General features: G+C 36.2%; 3 protein-coding genes across 3 annotated transcripts in view; 1 reads left to right on the forward strand and 2 right to left on the reverse strand.

The window, feature by feature from the left end:
• The window catches only part of LOC145330225 (ankyrin repeat domain-containing protein 13C), a 526,153-nt gene that overhangs the window by 255,925 nt on the left and 248,344 nt on the right, over nucleotides 1–21,884 (reverse strand). The window lies entirely within an intron of this gene.
• Nucleotides 1–21,884, reverse strand: part of MED1 (Mediator complex subunit 1) — a 509,044-nt gene that overhangs the window by 238,815 nt on the left and 248,345 nt on the right. The gene's annotated exons all lie outside the window — the stretch shown is intronic.
• On the forward strand, nucleotides 4,124–8,184 carry LOC145330849 (uncharacterized). Its single transcript, XM_080175512.1, has 3 exons — nucleotides 4,124–5,607; nucleotides 6,000–6,264; nucleotides 6,826–8,184. The coding sequence occupies exons 1-3, from the start codon at nucleotides 4,124–4,126 to the stop codon at nucleotides 8,182–8,184; spliced, it is 3,108 nt and encodes a 1,035-aa protein (XP_080031638.1).

Raw genomic sequence — 21,884 nt, forward strand, 5'->3', positions numbered from 1 at the left:
AAGACGTCTAAAATGTCGTATTCTTAACAGGTAGACTTTTTGGAGTAAGGAAATTATGTCATCACATTAATTTCATAGAAAGAACCTAAAAGTCTAATATATCTAGTAAATTTTATTTCGGAATTGTTTAACGAACATACTTCATTTAAGATTGCGTGATTTATTTCGAAATAGAAATATAAAACGTAAAAATTTATTATTTTTCAAAATCTTCTATTTATTTACGAAGTACTTCGTAAATAAATATTAAGAAATTTGAATATTTAGAAAAATAGAAATAGGGAGGTATTTTTGAACGAACGGAGAGGGGAATAAATATCCTATTTTTGAAATAGAATTCTTGCACACGTTAATTAATATTCCCCAATTTCAATATTTTCATATCTCTAAATTCCCTTCTAGATTTTCTCGAAATACGATACGTTTAGGGTTTGGAATACTTAATATTTTAAATATCTAGTAGACACATCATTGGATAATATGACTTTATGCTTTAATTTCTGTTTTGAAATTCACATCACAAAATGTCGGACCTTTAAATTACTTCAATAAGATATAGCGCGAATTCAGCCTACCAAATTTATATTTTGAAAAGCGAAGATTTTAATGATCTCTAATAAAGTAAAACTCGCAGCGGGCTAAAAAAAACGATATTCCCCATCCAACCACTTTACTCCATCTTCTTCCCTCGTACTGGTTTTTTACCTGTCATAATATCTACGTATATTCTATATCCATTGATAAATCTGACAAACAGACAAATGAACATAAGGGTAATTGACTACTGCATCAAGTAAAAATATTCATAAAAATATATAAAAAAAATAACCAACAGCTTTAAAATTAACACCATAGACATTTTGGTAGCAAAGTCTATAACAAAAGAATAAAATAGTCTAAAATCATCCTAGGATTTATATGAAGCTTCCCTAAAAAGAAGAACTTAATCAATTCAGTAGTTATTAAAATTTTAAGATTTGGACAAAAAACCTAACTACTTTATATAAAAAAGATGTACGGTAAAGTTTGCACAGACAATGGCAGGAACATTTTTGACGTTCAATTGTCCTTTCCCTGCCCACAACTTGTTGATGAACTTTAGAGTAGAGATTGTAAATAGATTCCATTGTCCTGTCCCCCTGCCCACAACTTATTGATGAACTTTAGAGTAGAGATTGTAAATAGATTCCATTGTCCTGTCCCCCTGCAAACAACTTGTTGGTGAACTTTAGAGTAGAGATTTTAAATGGATTAAAAGTATTAAGTAATGCAGCGTTCGCAATTTCAAATTTCAAATTCAGGTGTTCCCACTTTTAATCCAATTTACCCGTACTGTGCTACAACACCTAGCGCATCCGCTCTGTATTGGAAGTATAATAGTGTGATGCGTTTGTGAACTCGAACTTTTATCCCTTTTGTTTTCCTTATCATTATTGGCAGTTTAGAAAGCGCCTATTTTTAAATAAAGTTCATAATTGAACACGGCATTCAAAACAACGCTTGCGCATCAAACCAAAACAAAGCTAGCGTGGCCATCTTTAATCTTTCTTTCAAGATGTGCGGAATATCTGTGTGATAAAAAAACCATGTATAGTTAAAAATGTGGTGTTATCCGTACTGAAAAATACCTTTGAGTGCTTCCCGGCTTGACAAGATCAATGACCTCGGTAAGAATTCTTTCTTAAAGCATTTATAATAGAGTGGAGTGATTTTCTTAAAGACGGCAAATTAATCTTCTCATTTTCATTAAAATTAGACCAAGTAATTAATTTATTTTTGTACCAGAATATTTTAATAGTAGTCTATGATGATTTATTTATGAATTTAAAACTCGCATTTAGTTTTGATTAATTTTAAGCAAAAAATACCCCTAGCTTCTTTTATACATTTTGAAACATAATTTCGAAGTCACGCAACCTTTTATAAGGAATAGACGATTGTTCCAAATAAAAAAGACTTATTTTCTTTTACAAGATTTATTTCTTATAATGTATTTAACATTTTAATATTTTGATTATTAATTTTGATATTTTTTATTTCAGCATGACTGTTTTCATACAATAAATTGTATTAGTAACTATGCTGGTTTTGATTCTTGTGGGAAGTAGCAGGTTTTGTACGTTTGTACGTAAAGATCTGGTAAACGGCCAGCCAAATGCCGTTGTACCGAAACAATGAAAACGGTATGAAGTCCAGTCAGCCAGACAAAGCCAGTGACAGTTACCGTATGTGTTGAATGTGAATAAATTCTACACGTGACTATAGTTGTAATCAGTGTTAACAAAAGTGAAAATGGCACCTAAAAAGACTAGGTATGAATTATTGTCGGACAGATTGCCTAGGGCAGTTGAGGTGATAACCGAAGAGTTAGACAGAGTGATGCAGGTAGTCTCAGATACCGCAGACATCAATGTTAATCTCGGCAAGGAATGCATCCTTGTTCATGATGCGAACTTAAATCTTGAACGTACCATGAGCGGTTTTCAACAGCTGGATGTGTTAATCCAAGATGATAATAACCTAAAGGATTTTTATAGTGACGTTATCATGGCACGAAAGAACTATAGCGAGTTAAAACTTACATTAAATGCCATAGATGAGCTAAGAGCGATAAGCAATGAGGTTTTAGTTCTTGGTGATGATCTCGCAGCTCACAAAAACAGTTTACAACAACGTTGTATGCAGATAGTGAAAGTTATAAAAGGTGATTACATACCTCTACCAACTAAAATTATCAGTGATATGACTAAACTGATGGAGACACTGGCAAAGGCTAAGAAAGAGCCTGTTACGCCAGTCTCGGGTGCCTCGGCAGATCCTATGCTGCCGTCATTTGGCGCTCAATCATTTGCTGCCAGTCCGATGTTCTCGCCTCATGGATACATGCCACGAATAGACGAGAAACTCCTTCCCAGCTTTGATGGGCAAGAATCTTCTTATGCGCAATTTAAGGAGAATTTCCAGAAGCTTACTACTGGATATGAGCCCAGCTACCCTCAGATGGTATTAAGTTGTGAACGAGTAATGAAGGATAAACCGTTGAGGCTGCAATTGCAACAGATTGCCACGCATGCAGCGCAATGGACGTATTTGGACCAGCTGTTCAAATCTAGAACCAGACAGATGTTGTGTATTTACAACAACTGGGACAAGAAAGGTAAATTGTCCGAGAGCGGCCAGATTGTCAGCGCTCTCGCCGAGTTCTCAGGTGCCATCAACCAGCGCGAGCAGATAACCAAGGCTGATGGTAAAGACACAGTTTCTACAAACCAATGGCTCACGGTTTTATTGTTGGAGATGCTGTCTAAGAAACTGCCGAAAGAGTTTTAAGATAAGCTCGACCTTGCACTCAGGAGCATGAACGTCCCCGACGTGCCTAAGTTGCTGGATATATTAGAGCAACAACGTGGCGCCTTATTGATGCGCAGCAGTCACGGCTTGGACACGCCGTCCAAGAAGAAAGGTAATCCTGCCGCAGCTGCGGCCGCCGTAGGTAAACCTGGTACACCTAGCAAGTTCAAGAAGAAGCAGTCTTGTCCTTCAGATGGCTGCAATGGTGAACATTTTTTGTTTAAATGTTCAAAGTTTACAACCAAGTCTGTTCCAGAATGGAAAGAGTTTGTGATGAAAATCGGCGGGTGCATCTTGTGTCTTAACAAGGGGCACCGCGCCTCAGAATGTCCGCGGGCTGAGAAGCTTGGAGGTTGCAGGATCAACAATTGTGGACAGAAACATAACTCGTTGCTTCACGAGTCCGTCGCCCAGGTTTCAGCTGTTTATTAAGCGCCGTTTTTGGGTGAGAATAATTACATGTTGATGCTCCAGAAGCTGGACGCCCTGGATGTCTACAAGAGGAAGGTGCCTGTGTCCGGGATGTGGGACACAGGTGCCAACCTCACCATGGTTACACAGTCTATTGCCAAGAAGTTGCAGTTGCCCTCTACTGGACGTGTAGCTACTATTTCAATGGCTGATGGCAAAGTTCAGTCATGTCCAACAGTTAAGCTCTGCCTGGTTGACCGTAACAAGAACAAGCATGTTATGGAGGCAGCTGTTGTTCACACAATTGGACACAGACGGGCTGTGCAGCATGGACCCAGCCGCCGCAGCTGCTCTGTTTGATATGAAGCCAGAGGACTTTTCATTGGTGAACGGTCCATTAGATATTCTCCTTGGGCATGTCACGCCCACGACGTTTCCGGCGGCGGATAAACTCATCAGCGAATCAAGATTATACCGCCGCATTTTTGGCACAGGTTTCCTTGTTGTTTCTGCTGATGGAAAGCCTGTTAGTAAGCCTGTTATTTGTAAAGTTACTAAGTTGGAAGTTGCAGCGATGGACTTCCTATCGTCGGAGTCGTTAGGCGTGCAGCCGCCGCGGCTGTGCAATGGTTGCACAGGCTGCAGGCACTGCCTGGCACTTGCCTCAGGCAAGTCAGCCGTTGACCAGCAAAAACAGGATCTAATCAAAGAAGGTTTAACATTGGATCTTGTGAAGAAGGAGTGGACGGCAGCTTACCCATACTGGTTGCCAACAAATACGCTGCCGAACAATTCGCGGCAGGCGTATAATATTGCGCTACGTGATCGCCGGCGCATGATAAAAAACGGCGAATATGACGTATTCTGCAAGGTGTTCAAAGAAGCGGTGTCCCGTGGTGTATACGTCAAAGCAACGCCACACGATCTAGCTTATGAAGGTCCAGTTTATTTTAATTCAGCCTTCAAGGACAGCATTTCTACCCCGTTGAGAATCTGCGCAAATTCTAGCTTGACCTGCAATGGAACAAGTTTAAATCACATCATGATGGATGGCCCACAACCCACCTACACATTGTTTCACAATCTCATTCGGTTCAGAAGTTACAAGTGTGCCTGTATTTGTGATGTGTGTAAATTTTACAATTCTTTGGCGGCCACTTATGAAGATTCGCAGCTGAAGAGAGTGTGGTTTGCAGAGGATGAACATGCCAACCCCGAAGTTTATTTGACCAAAAAAATTAACTTTGGGGAAAAATTGGCCGGCGATTTCGCCATCACAGCCCTGAGACTTACAGCACAGATTTTTGGAGGGCGCAGCCGCCAAGATGTTCATGATGTTTATGGATCTGAATACGTGAAGGGAGCAGAGGTAGTTGCAAAGCAGGACCTGTGGAGAAGTGAGCAACAACCTACCGGATCCAAGTTTGTGCTGCACCAGGATGCTCCAGCTATCAAGCTGGAGCAGTGCACGTACATTGATAACCATACTGGCGGCCACAATAGCAAGCCAGAAGCCGTCAAAATGGTCGAAGAGTTGAAGGAGATGATTGAACCTGGCAACTTCAGCTTTAAATTAGTTATTTATTCTGGAGATGATATTGATCCTGTTAAGGTACTGGGCATTCAATGGGCCCCCAGAGAAGATGTTCTTACTCTACCTGCTCGGGTGAATCATGGCGCTAAGGTAAAGGGCCGAAAATTGCTGGAGGACCTTGACCTGTTAGATTTATGGAGAGCCATGCCAGAATGTGTAACGAAGAGAGAGATTTGGCGGGTCGTACAACAATTGTACGACCCCCTGGGCCTCATGTGTCCGTTACTCCTGAAGTCTAAGCTTATTCTTCGGTAGGTTTGTATTAGTGGAGTGGCCTGGGATGAGCATGTACCTGCAAAGCTGAGAGATGATTTTGTTGACAGTTTGGCAGATAGGGCAAAGCTTGGAGAAGTGCCATTTCAGCGTTCTTTAGTTCCTGATGAGCCATTAGGGCTCCCAACCATCATTGGTTTTTCTGATGCTTCAAGTTCAGCCTACGCAGCCATCGTCTACCTAGGTTGGCCAACGGCCAGAGGCTACGAAGTGATTTTATGCAGTGGCAAAAGTCAAGTGGCTCCTATTAAGATTGAGTCTATCCCAAGACTAGAGTTATTGTCGTGGCAGGCAAGATGTTTTTTAGTGACAGCACCTGCGCAATATCGCAAATTGTGAGTGAATCTGTGATGTTAAACATATTTAACAGTCATCGTGTGAGTGAGATCCAGCAGCTGACCAGCCCAGAGGATTGGCGCTGGCTTCCTACTGATCAGAACGTGGCAGATCTTGCCACCAGAGGTGCTTGTACCATTCAATATGTTTCACCAGGATCCAGGTACCAGGATGGACCTGGATGGCTACGCTTGGAGCAGGACCAGTGGCCTGTAAAGACGGCGGGTGAAGTAAATCACCCCATCCCGGAGGATGAAATGAATCAGCGGATGGTCAGATTGAAGTGCATGGCTGTCCAGGTAGTAGATACTGATTTCTGGAGAACTTTAGCACGACGTACCTACAGGCAGGCCCGCAAAACCATGCAGGCAGTGCTCAGAGCTGCCAACTGTTTTAAATTGTTGCTTGTTAAGAAACGAGTTCCGGCCAGGCAAGAGCCGATGAATGATTCGGTTCCAGCCGGACAAGAGCCGACGGGAGTTTCGGTTCCGGCTGGACAAGAGCCGATCAGAGTTTCGGTTCCAGCTGGACAAGAGCCAACGGGAGTTTCGGTTCCAGCTGGACAAGAGCCGATGAATGATTCGGTTCCAGACGGACAAGAGCCGACGGGAGTTTCGGTTCCGGCTGGACAAGAGCCGATCAGAGTTTCGGTTCCAGCTGGACAAGAGCCAACGGGAGTTTCGGTTCCAGCTGGACAAGAGCCGATAAGAAATTCGGTTCCGGCCGGACAAGAGCTGACGGGAGTTTTGGTTCCGGCCGGACAAGAGCCAATGGGTGATTCTAAGTTTTATGACAGCCACACTTTTTCAATTACCTACCTAGATGTTGTGTGTGATTTATTCCTGGCATCATACAACCAGGAGAAAGAGATGATTATGGAGGCTGAAGGCAGATTTGATAGTCTGCAACCTTATTATCACAAGACAGAGGTGTACTGGCCTATCGTTGGTAATGACGGTTATTATCCTGTTCGTAAATTCCGAGTCCTCAAGATGAAGTCCCGTGGGGACGAGGCCTTGGAGGCAGCAGCTGAGGGAAAGAAGAAGCTGTTCAAGGATTCCCCTGGCCTTATTTTGATTGATCGTCACAATAATTTGGCCAGACTGTTCCTGCAGCAAGCCCACGATGAACTTGGCCACGCCGGTTACAGAAAGACTTTGGCACAAAGTCGCAGGTATGCTTGGATATCACGTGGCCGCCAAGAGGCTATGCAGGTTGTTAAATCATGTTCCAGTTGTTGTCTAGAGTATGCACGTCGTTCAGCCCCAACTTTGGCAGACGTCCTGCCCGACAGGTTAGAATCTTCGATTCCATTCTACCATGTTCACCTTGAACTCGCGGGTCCAATGGAAGTTACAAGGCCTGGAGTCTGCACCAGGAATAATCCAGCCAAATACAAGGTATGGTTGTTAATTGCTTGTTGTCGTTTTACACAAGCAGTGTTTATTGATGTTCTGCTGGATTACAGTACTGAGGCTGTCATTATTGGCCTCAGAAAGCTTCAAGCATTCTACAATATGCCCAGAGTTGTTACTACAGATCGCGGCACGAACTTCCTTGGCACAAAGAGAATCCTTGATGAAGTTATGAAGAAGTCTGATGTGAGTTTTGAGTGGCACCTTGTGCCGACTGGCGCTCATTCGTATGTTGGAAGCATAGAGCGCCAGGTCGCCAAGCGTGTCCTCAATAAGAAGTTGTGTGGAGCTGTTGTTAACCACAATGAGTTGTTGTTGCTGACGGCCGAGACTGCTAGAGTTTTAAACTCTAAACCCTTGAGTTATGCTACACAAGGAAATGATGTTAACACATGGAGAATCATATCTCCTGCTGATCTGTTGGGTGGTAGAGCTAACGACGGGATTTGCTCGTTCGAAACAGGTTCCAGAGATAGAATCACACGTCGTTTGAGCCATCTGGAGGAGCTAACTAGACAGTTCCATGAAGTTTACAAGCAGCAGCTGCTGCCTGAGTTATTGCGCACTGTAAAGTGGAGATGCAATCAAGTTCCGCTAAGCGTTGGAGATGTTGTTCTTGTTGACGAGTGCACCAACTTGGTTAAGAAGTATCGCCTCGGTAGAGTTCAAGACGTACGTGGCGGTGGCCGTACAGTTGTTGCCCGTTTTAAATTGTCCGATGATGTTGACGCCACGGATAACAAGATTTCTGCAAGACGATTGTTGAAAGTAAACCTACCCCAAGATGAATCCCAAGACGATTAAGTATTTTTATTAGTATCGTTCTTTTCGCGTATTTTTTTTCGACTTTCAACAATTGCATATTTTTTTAGATTTATAATTTGACGCAAATTTCTTTACAATTTCGTTTAAACTTATAAATGAGCTCAAGATTTTATTTCTAACGCATAAAACTAAAGTTTTCTATTCGAATACACAAGTTTTCTTTACGGATTTATTTGATTGGGACCTGGGATTTTTTCGCGTAAAAAATCTTAGGTACGTATTTTTTAAATTTTGGATGCGAAGCATTATTGTCGTTCCTTGTTTACCAAACATGAAATTATATAGATAAGAATAAGAAATGAAACACATTTGATCATTTTAAAATATCTTTTTATATTACATGCATTACAAAATAATTTAATATTAACTATATATTAAGACTATTATATTTATTTTCGTTCTGAAGATTTACCTAAAAACAAAAAAGCAGTAATTTTCATGAACACAGCAGATGTACTTTGATTTGTTTGATTTATTTCGAAGAATAAAGCCCAATAGGGATGCTATCCAGGGTGTTCCAGCTCTGTTTCCTCGGACGAACAACCTAGATAGCACCAAAACTAAAGCTTAAATGATGTTTGACATTTAAAGATTCTTTGCAGTTTCTTTGATTTTTATTGATGATTTTAACTTTAGAACATTTTTCATTCTATTTATTTCAGAAATGTTCGTGAATTGAGCCCCGCGCCAGGAATCCTGTTCACGGTTACGCAAGAAGAAACAAGACATAACCATAAACAGGACTCGTAGCATGAGGCATTAATATAATTGTAGTGCGTCGGTTTGATCTGCAATCTTTCGAGGTTCAGGTTGAACTGAGGCCCCAATTGCTCTTAATTTTAAAGACTGTATAAATAAGTACAAGAAAAAGCTTATTATCTATTCAGCCAAAGAGAAATTGCCAAATAAACACTTTTTGAGACTTTTCTTTTACTTAGAGCTTAATTTAAGATTCGCATATGCAAAAATGCAATTTTAATTTCATTTTGATGTTTTATTGATGAATTAATACAGTCCTTTTTTATGTTCTTAGATTTAAGGATATTTTATTTTGATGATATGTTTAGATTAAGGATAATTTTACTTTATTTGATTATTCTGTTTATCTAGATTTAAGGATTATTTTCTTGTCTATCTTTTACATAAAGATTTGATCGAAGAAAGATTTACATATGCATTTTCACTTTTCTTTAGCAAAAAATTTTTTGTTTGAAAAGAATTTTTAGTAATTATTCTTTCTTTTATTAAAAAGATTTGAATGAATTATTTGATGATTAATGCAGATTATGTTTAGCATTAAGGTTTATTCTAACATTAGAACATTATTATTATCGTTATTAATGATTAGGTACCTAATATAAAGTTTGGGTACTTATTTTAAGTTATTATTATGTATTGCATTACATGGTCTAACAAATTCAAATAACTATTTTGTTTATTTCTAAAAATTGTGAGGCCATGAGAATAAGTGTCATGAGTGAGTTGTGAATGTGTAAGCTTTCAATGAAGAATGTTTTATATCCTATTCCTTTATTCCTACATTTTTGTGGAATTGTGTCATTTTGTGTTAGTACGAGTATTCGTGAATATTATTACTAGCAAATTTGAGGCCAGAAGGCCAAATTTTAAAACTCATGTAATTTATGTGGTTTTGAATTTGTCTGCACATAAAGTTGAAAATCTGAATGGTGTTATGTTCGATTCCCCACTTTCAGGCGGGTGTGTATTGGAAGTATAATAGTGTGATGCGTTTGTGAACTCGAACTTTTATCCCTTTTGTTTTCCTTATCATTATTGGCAGTTTAGAAAGCGCCTATTTTTAAATAAAGTTCATAATTGAACACGGCATTCAAAACAACGCTTTCGCATCAAACCAAAACAAAGCTAGCGTGGCCATCTTTAATCTTTCTTTCAAGATGTGCGGAATATCTGTGTGATAAAAAAACCATGTATAGTCAAAAATGTGGTGTTATCCGTACTGAAAAATACCTTTGAGTGCTTCCCGGCTTGACAAGATCAATGACCTCGGTAAGAATTCTTTCTTTAAGCATTTATAATAGAGTGGAGTGATTTTCTTAAAGACGGCAAATTAATCTTCTCATTTTCATTAAAATTAGACCAAGTAATTAATTTATTTTTGTACCAGAATATTTTAATAGTAGTCTATGATGATTTATTTATGAATTTAAAACTCGCATTTAGTTTTGATTAATTTTAAGCAAAAAATAACCCTAGCTTCTTTTATACATTTTGAAACATAATTTCGAAGTCACGCAACCTTTTATAAGGAATAGACGATTGTTCCAAATAAAAAAGACTTATTTTCTTTTACAAGATTTATTTCTTATAATGTATTTAACATTTTAATATTTTGATTATTAATTTTGTTATTTTTTATTTCAGCATGACCGTTTTCATACAATAAATTGTATTAGTAACTATGCTGGTTTTGATTCTTGTGGGAAGTAGCAGGTTTCGTACGTTTGTACGTAAAGATCTGGTAAACGGCCAGCCAAATGCTGTAGTACCGAAACACGCTCGTTGTCTGGAAGGTGATAGGTTCGAATCTTGGTCCGATACTGCGTCATAACTTAAAACATTAAAAATGGTTCCTACTGCTGCTATTTCACATGCACAACATAAATAGTTAGAGTAGGGGGAATGCCTTGGCCCAAAACAGGTGCAACTCATCACCATGCACAGTTAGGACTTCTCAGACAAAGGTTCTGCAATCAAAGGGTAGGTTGTCTGATGAGTGTTGGTTGCTCTAAGCGAATGAGCGCGTTACATTGCAGTTAAAAATACAGAATATATTCAAAGGTGTTTTGGAGAGGACTTGTACCAGAAAGTGAATGGATGTAGAGGATCATTATTTTAGTCAGCTACAAGTTTCACTTTATTAGAGTACATAAAAATCTGGTGTAATATACAAGTAATAATAAATCCATCCCTGACTATCAATATAAAATTTGCTTGTGTGTTATTTTGATAAAAGTGGTGATCACTGTAATGCTCTTATAGGTGTTATTTTCCAAACATTTCCAAAGTTTGGATAATCTGGGCCTTCAGAATCACACAAGAACCCTTAACATGAACCTAGAGGCCTCCCACAACTAACACTAACATTTTTTTGGAGCGGGAGGGGGTTGTGATTTCTTTTGGGAAGGTGGTGGTTCCCCCTCCCCTCCTAGCTATAAACCTTTCCAGAACTTATGAAATGCTATAATGTAAAGAAGAACCATATCGGAATATTTACACATAGAGACAGACATACCCAGATTCTGTTATTTTATGTTATTTTGCTTAATTTATTTTGGGCCAGGTAGACAGATCATTGTGATCTATTCATGATAGGATTTAGGTTGTTTTAGTGTTATACAGTAATTTAAATCTTAAATGTATTTGTATTTGTAACTTATTTTTTTTTATTTTAAATTTTAATGCCCAAATAAATTTGTTTATGTTTAGTTTTTTTTAATAAATTATTTCTATAAAATTAGCTGTTTTATATTTTATGTAATTATAAATCAACACTATCAAATTTCAACTTTCAAATGACAATTTATCATGGATATAGAAATAAGAAATTGAACTTTAAAAGAGAGTATCAATTTTTTTAATTGTCTTCACTGTGAAGAAGAACCATGATGGTTCAGTGGTTATCGTGTTCTCTTACTACAGACAGACACGTGACATTCGTTTACTTTTAGATATCAGAGATCTTAAGGAATAGGATATTGCAATTAGTGGTTGAAAAGTTTGGACACTTAGCCTAATAAAAACAATCAAAATTAAGAAAGCCAACGAATAATAAAATATTATTGTAAAACTTTTGGCACTAGTGTAATAAACAGCCCAATGTCCCCTCCCCCCCTGCGCAGATGTAAAGCCCAATACTTTGCATATTGGTTATTTTGAACAAAATGTACAAAAGTTATATAAGGCAATTGAATACGTAATTTTTCCCAATTAAAAGTGCATTGCTGTTATGTGCTTTTTTATTGATTTCGAGGATTTAAATTACAGGCATTCAAACTCAAAGAAAGAGAAAGACTTTATTTAGATTCTTTTGTAATGTTTGATTTTAATTTTTTTAATTCATACTGATGAAGTAAAGGAAGAAAGGAGACATTGGGCTGTTTATTACACTTGTCCCCAAAGTTTTGTGATATCGTTTTCTTATTCGTTAGCTGTACAACTTTAGGGACTTTTCTAAAATTTTTATTGGTTGGTTGAAAAGTTGAGTGTCTAAACTTTTCAACCATTATTTGTAATCTACAGGTGGTGTACTTTTGTGTGTCACCATTGCATTAGATATGTACATCAAATTATCGGCCATTATCTTATCCCTTTAGATCTCTGATAAAACTAGAAAAATTTCCTGTTAAAAATGATGTAACTATTTGACGACATATTTTAAGGTTGCCTAAAAATTATTTGAACAGGGACATAAAATGATATTCAATATGTAAGTAAAAATACCAGCGGTTCCCCCAAAGTACCTATTGGAGCATAGAACCCTTCTCCCCCATCCCTAAGTTTGAAATAAATTTGGAAGGTTGGTGGGGGGAGGGCAGCTTTTCGTTTGTTTGTTTATGGTAAAAAATAAGATTAGGTTGGGTTATATTTGGTACTAGATAACCCTGCAGGGACGGGGCTTAGCAGGTATATGCCGGGCAGGGTTAGGCATTGGAACCCCTCTTCCTCCGTATTTTCTATTTATTAAATAAATTAGGAGTTGAATTTGAGTACCTAACATTAGACTATAAAAGTTTTAAAGATTTTTAATCAATGTAATAGATTTGAAATCTGCATAAAATTTTAAGGATTTTTTATAAAATTCGTTTTTTATATAATTCTTTATTTAAAGGCGCAAATACGATTTAAGTTAATAAATTTTGACCAATAGGATAGCTGGATTGGAAACTACCTACGCTCTAATTGGTTGAATGATGTACGTCACTTAAGCTTCTCCAATCAGAGCGCAGATAGTTTTCAATCCACCAATCACAGATCTCAAAATTGTTTAACTAAATTTGTATTTGCGCCTTTAAATAAAGAATTATATAAAAAACTAATTTTATAAAAAAATCCTTAAAATTTTATGCAGATTTCAAATCTATTATATTGATTAAAAATCTTTAAAACTTTTATAGTCTACCTAACATGTAATACCTATCCTATTGATTATTGTAAACAAGGACATATTTATGAATAAGTAGAGCAGCAATAACAGGCTTACAAAGCCTGTCTTCTGTACATACACACAGACACACACAGATCCTGTTACTTTTATGTAAGGATTATGCATTTATTTATTGACTCTTTCATGTAAATAAATGGGAGCTGGACTTAACCAACAAATTATATCTATTCCCAGGCAATTGTTGCAGTCGATCACATTCATAGATCATCAAATTATTATTATAGGATTGGGCAGGATATCTGGTTTGGCCGGATATCCAGCCGTATATCTTGCTATTATCAATATCCGGCCTGATACCGGATACAAAAACCTTACGGATACTGGATATCCAGATGATTTGTAATGCCGGATATCGGGCCATTTGCAATATTCCGCCAAACCCTACAGTATTACTTAGTTTTTAGAAGGTGTGAAGTAATATTATGGGGGCAATTTTTTGAGGGGTTATTGTTCTCTCCCCTAAACTAGAAATAAGCATGCCCTGCAATTATGAGAAGCTACGCTGTAAAGGAAAACCGAATCGGTTCAGCGGTTGACATAGTGTCTGTCCATCTGTCTGTTGTTTTGTCCCGTAAGATATTTACGCCCTAGCTTACCGCTGAACCAATTAGGATGTGCTTTAAGATAATATGTTGGATCAAGTAATGGGTTTAAGCTAAATAATGAAAAAGGTGGAGCAATCCCGTAGCTCTTTTTGCCTATATAAATTAAAAGATAATTTAAAAACACTTGGTTTTTTAAAACATTAAAATTATATGCATAAATCTATTGAATTACTTATACAAGCAAAAAGTATGAAAATATTATCTTTAAAAGTCTTTCAAAATACAATGATTAATGAATGAAAAAGTGCTTTTATCTTTATCTCTTTGATGTCTGGTGTTTTATTCGATAAGCATTATTGCATTGTTTACTCTTTTAATCATTTGAAGTGAGAAGTTTTTATCTTCAATGGATATATTATTACTTGGATCTTATACCAGATTTTCATGTTCTGTAATAAAGTGAAACTTGCAGTGGGCTAACAATTCACTCTTCTATCCCCTTTCCCATCCCCTCTCCTCCTACTTGATTGACAAACTGACCAATAAACTAGTTCCATGTTAGCAACCTAAGTTGACGACAAGTTATCCTCTATCATAATATCCCTTTATATTCTACATACAGAAAAAAGGGTTTCCACCAATCGGGCCAGGTAGTTGTCTGGATTATACATCTATACTTATACATTTATTGTTATTCTGCTAATATTGGTCTATAAATCAATTTGAAATGAACTTGCCTTGCACAAATTGCATAATTGAATCTTTAATGACTATTTGTTGTATAGTATTAGACAGCTTCCCGCAAATATGAAAAAAATGAAAGATAAAAATAATTTTAAATAAAAACAATGATGATAACTAACGCATAAAACAACTGTCAATACTTGAAAATGGATACATAAATACATGAACACATGGATCTAAAGGGATAAGGTAATTGTCAATAAATTTATCATGATGTATATCCCTAGTGAAAATACACAGAATAGCCCCTTCTGTAGATTATAATTAGTAATATAACGCTTGAACACTTATCTTAATGAATCACTACATGTAAGTCTCAAAAGTTGTCGTACCAACAAATAAGAACTTTGGGGACTAGTGTAATAAACAGCCCAATGTCCCCTCCCTCCCTGAAGTGAGCACTAATACCTCCCATTCAAAGGTGACCCTGACAAATGCATTCCATTGTCTTTTTGTATGAATAGCTTCCCTATAAACACAATCCGTATGTTTGTTTTTGGTTTACTATTATTTCCTCGTTTTGTCTCAAGCTTAAGATCTCAATAACTGCTAAACTGATTGAGTTCTCCCTTTGATGGAACCTGTGGCCATTCTTTATCCAGATGAAATTATTGTGAAGGTTTTAAGCTATGTTTAAAGCCTCTCTTCTATGATTCTTCGAATACAGGGCCCTTGGAGTCTAGAGGCATAGAACCTAGTTTTGTAGTTTTAGAACAAAAACTTCAATATTACACTTTCCAGAGAAGCTTTGCAAAGATCTTTTCTAAATGAAGAAGCTGTTAGGTATTTTAGAGTGTTTGTTGATACTTTAGGTCAGTTTAGGTTAGGTTACATTGGGTAATAGATATCCCCACAGGGTTGGTCTATCAAAGGCATAGGGCTCTCAGTAGGGATGATTTATAGGAGAAGAAAAGTGGCCTCTATTCCCTTTTTTCTCAATCAATTAGAAAAAAAGGGTGAAGGGGTTCATGGTTTGAAACGCACATCGTTGGAAAGCACCAGTCAAGTTGTAAGTGTTCTGTATGGTTTAAAGCAGATTTTGCCTTGCTGTTATGTGTAATATCATCCTTGTTGTTTAAATTTGTGGTTAAAACTAAAAAGATGCAATTATGAAATTGTTAAAACAATCACAGAATAGAAATGGACGACTATTCCAAGATTTTTTTTTACACGCGACCATGGCTCAACATGAGTCGCAAACGTTAAACGTCTGGGAGGTGACAGGTTCGAATCTTGACTTAACACCAAGTCATAACTAAAGACGTTAAAAAGGGTTCCTTTTTCTGATATGTCAAGTGCGCTATATAAATACCTTGGCCCAAAACAGGCGTAACTCATTACCATGCACAGTTAGGCCTTCTTAGACAAAGGTTGTGCAATCAGGGGGTTGGTTGTCAATAGGGCGAATGGACATTTTACACCGCAATTTTAGGACGTTTTATGTTTCCATGTATTTTAACTTTTTCTGTGATTTATACATTTAAGAAGTTTAATTAAACACATATATCACAAGATTCAAGTATTTTAAAATGGCAGAAAATGACTCCCTGTCTGTAATAGAACGCAGCAGGGTATATTTACCTATGGTAACCATACAAGTATCTGTTTTGTCAACACGTGGAGTTTTGTGGTCTATTTCATCATTTAACAAAGCTTATTCTTTAAATTTTAAAATCAAATTTTAATAACATAAGTTTCGGTGTTTGCGATCATTGGCAGCTACAAGCTTACCAGTCGGGATGAACGTGGTATATTTCAAAATATCATACACCCATATTGTATAGGCATAATTTGAAGTCTATAAGTCAAAATGTGCGGTCACAGGGGTAATTTTAAGATTTTAGGAGACCTGGAGGATCAGGACCTGCAAGATTATACCTGGAACCTCAAAATGAATATATAATTAATAGAATGTACTACCACAGGATATTTTAATATTTTAGTAACATAAAATGCTTTATTTATGCCAAAAAATGTAAACCTGAAGGATCAGGACCTGCAGGATAATTCCTGTAACCTTAAAATTGACTAGATACCTACAGTTCATATTGTTTTGTACTGCTATTGTAATATTTTGGTTTCATAAAAAAGGGCCACCTTCCGCTTCTGTCAAAACCATTGAGGGTTTACTTGATTAAACTTAACTTAAAATCCTAACTTATTCCTTATTCTTGCTAAAAGATACTTTTTCTATCTATGATATTTCTAACTTGTTAATGCTAAGCTGTGCAACAAATTATGGACAATAATGTTAAATTTATTGTCTTTTTTCTCCATAAATGGTAGAGGTTTAATATCCATTCCATGATAACCTATGCCAAATTGACATATATATTCTAATAAACAAAACTAAGTACAACTATGTTTTGTTCAAATATTATTATATTTAAATGCTATTAAAAGTCCTTAACCCATTATTCTCGAGGGGGGGGGGGGGGGTGAATACAAAGTGACTTTTCAAATATGGGTTGGGTATGACACATAACTAAGAGTGGGAATTTTTTAATATCTCCATCCTGTCGGACACAGGATGCCAGCATACCTATTAATAAATAAATATTTTTGAATGTTTTTTTTTCTGCCTTTATAAGTTTATCTTGCAAAAACATTTAGAAAATCAATTTTATAATTTTTATTTTTATTTTCGTAGAAAATTGTCAGTTATGGGATGCAATACATGATTTTTTTAGTTAGTGAGAACCTGTTCCAATCCAGCAGATATTGATCGGTTTTGAAGCCATACTGGAAATATTTTTTGCAACACGGTGCCGAAATGGTTTATGCATTTGATCAATGGATTTATTTTTACTTGGATCTTACACCAGATTCTCATTTTCTCTGATAAGGGGAAACTTATAGCGGGCTAATATAACCATATCCGCACTTTGCCCCATCCCCTCCTCACTTACTGAAGTAACGAACTAACCAATAAATAAGGGGAAATGGCAATCAACTTGACAACAATTTAGATCCTGTCATAATATCCACGTATATTCTACATCCATTATTGGATCAATTAAATCTGAACATATATTCATTTATAAATGTATCTTTGTTTTTGATTAATTTATTTAGAATAGGTTGACTAATTATTAGATCTTTTCATGAAAATACCCTTTTTCGAATTTCAATCTTCTGCTAACCTAAAAAGTTACTTTAGGGGCCTAGAAATATATGTACAAAATTTCAGCTCTCTATCTCTACTGGCGACCTAGCGCCAGGCATGTAAAATATCAACAGATAACGGTAGCACGGCGGTTTTAACAATATCTCAGTAATGTGCAGGTTTTCAGCTCTTCTGCATATTTCAATTTAAACACATAAGGCCAAAGATATTTTATCTAAAAAATCTTTTGTCAAAGTCTACTCTAGACCTAGCGCCAGTCAGTTTTCTAAATTCATGCATTTTATACCTGTGAAAAATGAAATCGCCAGCGCTAGGTGTAGAGTAGACTTTGACAAAAGATTTTTGGGATATCATATCTTAGGCCTTATGTGTTTAAGTTGAAATATGCAGAACACCTAAATTCACCTTCCAAGCCATTCTCTAAGCATTTTAATTTTTTTTTTGAAATAACGGGATTTCAAAACTGCCTTTTGAAAAGGCCTAAAAAATATCTTTTTTTGTCCCTTTTTTCACTGTATAAAGTTACAACTTATTAAGATATTATTCTCAGTTAAAAAAAAATTGGCGCTTCCAGCACCAAAACAGGCAAAAACAGGCAGTTAAACTTCTAAACCCCTACTTAACCCCCTGAAAGACCCCCTCTCTATCTCGGCTCCTGTTACAGATAGAGACATAAAACTTTTTTCTGGTTGTACATGTGTATTTTTAGAGAATTACTTTTTCTAGTCATAGCGGTCAGACCGCTCCTTATCTGCTTTTTAGCGTCCAGCCGCTAAATATTAAAACAGCTGTAGAGCGGCCAATTTTAAAGCTAAGAAAACCAAATTTTATGACAAACTATTATTATTTATAATAAAGAAATACCTTTTCTGACCATCGCCGAAAAACAACAAATAACGGAAACCGCCAATTTTGGCGGTAAAACGGCCAATTTTAAAGCTAAGAAAACCAAATTTTATGACAAACTATTATTTCTTAACGGCCAATTTTAAAGCTAAGAAACCCAAATTTTATGACAAACTATTATTTTTTATAATAAAAAATACCTTTTTTGACCATCGCCAAAAAACAACAAATAAAGGAAACCGCCAATTTTGGCGGTAAAACGGCGGTTGGCGGCGCTAAATAATATTTTTATCTGTTTATAGTTACAACTTATTAAGATATTATTCTCAGTTTAAAAAAATTGGCGCTTCCAGCACCCAAACCGGCAAAAACAGGCAGTTAAACTTCTGTATCCCTACTTAACCCCATAACAGACCCCCCTCTATCTCGGCTCCTGTTACAGATAGAGACGTAAAACTTCTTTCTGGTTGTTCATGTGTATTTTTAGAGAAAATTACTTTTTCTAGTCATAGCGGTCAGACCGCTCCTTATCCGCTTTTTAGCGTCCAGCCACTAAATATTAAAACAGCTGTAGAGCGGCCAATTTTAAAGCTAAGAAAACCAAATTTTATGACGAGCAATTATTTTTCATAACAAAAAAAATGCTTTTTCTGACCATGTCCAAAAAACGACAAATAACAGAAAACGCCAATTTTGGCGGTAAAATGGCGGTTAGCGGTGCCAATTAATATTTTTATCTGTTTATGATCACAATAAAAGACTACATACAAAAATTGGCTGATTAATGTCTGGAAAGGGTCAAGACAGTTAACTGTTTAAACTAATGTAATATATTTTTATTTTAGTCAGATGCCAGACGCAGACAATTAAAAAAAATAACATTTAGAAATATTATCAATTTGTCTACAAAGGGTTAACAACAAAATCAAAATATACAAATCTAATTATTAAAAACATCAAGTTGATCTTCTCTATAAATTTTATTTGTAAAGCATTGATATTTTTATCAAATAATATGACAATGATGACAACATTAATAAGTGATTAAATACAGACAAAAAATAGGATGACAACATCCATAAAGACAAAGCTCTAAGATCAGAAGTAAGGACAACTCTCTTGTAATTACTTTTGTAATATTTAATCAACTTAGTAAAAAATAAGATGAAAATTAGGTGTTCAGGTATGATCCAGCAAGATATAATCCTCCTAGTCTACAAATAACTTTGAATGGCTCCAGTGTATTTATTTTTTTACTCATAGACTTAAAATTGTAAAATTAAGCTTATCTTACATGCCTACATGACATATTAAATTTTTTTTTTAAATCAGCTGTTGTTTCCAGCTGACCGCAGCCAGAAGCGGCAGTCCATGTAAGCTTCAAATCAATTAAATATTTTGATAAATATATATTAATTCTTGAGTAATAATAAACTTCCGTGAATAGTAAGGCCATGACCGTTTGGCCACTCCTTGACCGATTTTTAACTGATTTTTTATTTCCTACCTGTAGTTTTGCCGTTTTTAAGCTTCCAGTAGCGGAATTCTAAAACAGCTTTAGACCAGCCAATTTTGGTATGTAGTCTTTATTGTGATCATAAACAGATAAAACTAGTGCAGCCAACTGCCGTTTTACCGCCGAAATTGGCGGTTTCCGTTATTTGTCGTTTTTTGGCGATGGTCAGAAAAAGCATTTTTTTGTTATGAAAAATAATTGCTCGTCATAAAATTTGGTTTTCATAGCTTTAAAATTGGCCGCTCTACAGCTTTTTTAATATTTAGCGGCTGGCTGCTAAAAAGTTGATAAGGAGCAGTCTGACCGCTATGACTAGAAAAAGTAATTTTCTCTAAAAATACACATGAACCAACAGAAAAAAAATTTACTTATCTATCTGTAACAGGAGCCGAGATAGAGGGGGTCTGTTATGGGGTTATGTAGGGATACAGAAGTTTAACTGCCTGTTTTTGCCGGTTTGGGTGCTGGAAGCGCCAATTTTTTTTTTACCTGAGAATAATATCTTAATTACTATGTAACTATAAAAAGATAAAAATATTATTTAGCGCCGCCAACCGCCGTTTTACCGCCAAAATTGGCGGTTTCCGTTATTTGTCGTTTTTCAGTGATGGTCAGAAAAGGTATTTTTTTATTACAAAAAATAATAGTTTGTCATAAAATTTGGTTTTCTTAGCTTTAAAATTGGCCGCTCTACAGCTGTTTTAATATTTAGGGACTGGCCGCTAAAAAGCAGATAAGGAGCGGTCTGACCGCTATGACTAGAAAAAGCAATTCTCTAAAAATACACATGAACAACCAGAAAAAAGTTTTATGTCTCTATCTGTAACAGGAGCCGAGATAGAGGGGGGTCTGTCAGGGGGTTAAGTAGGGGTTTAGAAGTTTAACTGCCTGTTTTTGCCGGTTTTGGTGCTGGAAGCACCAATTTTTTTTTAACTGAAAATAATATCTTAATAGGTTGTAACTATATACAGTGAAAAAAGGGACAAAAAAAGATATTTTTTAGGCCTTTTCAAAAGGCAGTTTTGAAATCCCGTTATTTCAAAAAAAAAATTAAAATGCTTAGAGAATGGCTTGGAAGGTGATTTTAGGTGTTCTGCATATTTCAACTTAAACACATAAGGCCTAAGATATGATATCCCAAAAATCTTTTGTCAAAGTCTACTCTACACCTAGCGCTGGCGATTTCATTTTTCACAGGTATAAAATGCATGAATTTAGAAAACTGACTGGCGCTAGGTCTAGAGTAGACTTTGACAAAAGATTTTTTGGATATAGTATCTTTGGCCTTATGTGTTTAAATTGAAATATGCAGAAGAGCTGAAAACCTGCACATTACTGAGATATTGTTAAAACCGCCGTGCTACCGTTATCTGTTGATATTTTACATGCCTGGCGCTAGGTCGACAGTAGAGATAGAGAGCTGAAATTTTGTACATATATTTCTAGGCCCCTAAAGTAACTTTTTAGGTTAGCAGAAGAATGAAATTCGAGAATGGGTATTTTCATGAAAAGATCTACTAATTATCCTAATAAATGTAGTACAAGATAATCTTTTTATTCAATTAATTAATGCATATATAAAACACTATAAGAAACATGTCACAAAATTTCCATAAGAAAAACTATCCCATTATATAAAGAAGTAAGGATTTATATTATACTAGCGGTTTCGCCCCTAGCCTCTAGGGGCTTTGC

Source organism: Acartia tonsa, chromosome 10 (assembly GCF_053477335.1).
Source record: "Acartia tonsa isolate MP-2025a chromosome 10, ASM5347733v1, whole genome shotgun sequence".
Taxonomy (NCBI): domain Eukaryota; kingdom Metazoa; phylum Arthropoda; class Copepoda; order Calanoida; family Acartiidae; genus Acartia; species Acartia tonsa.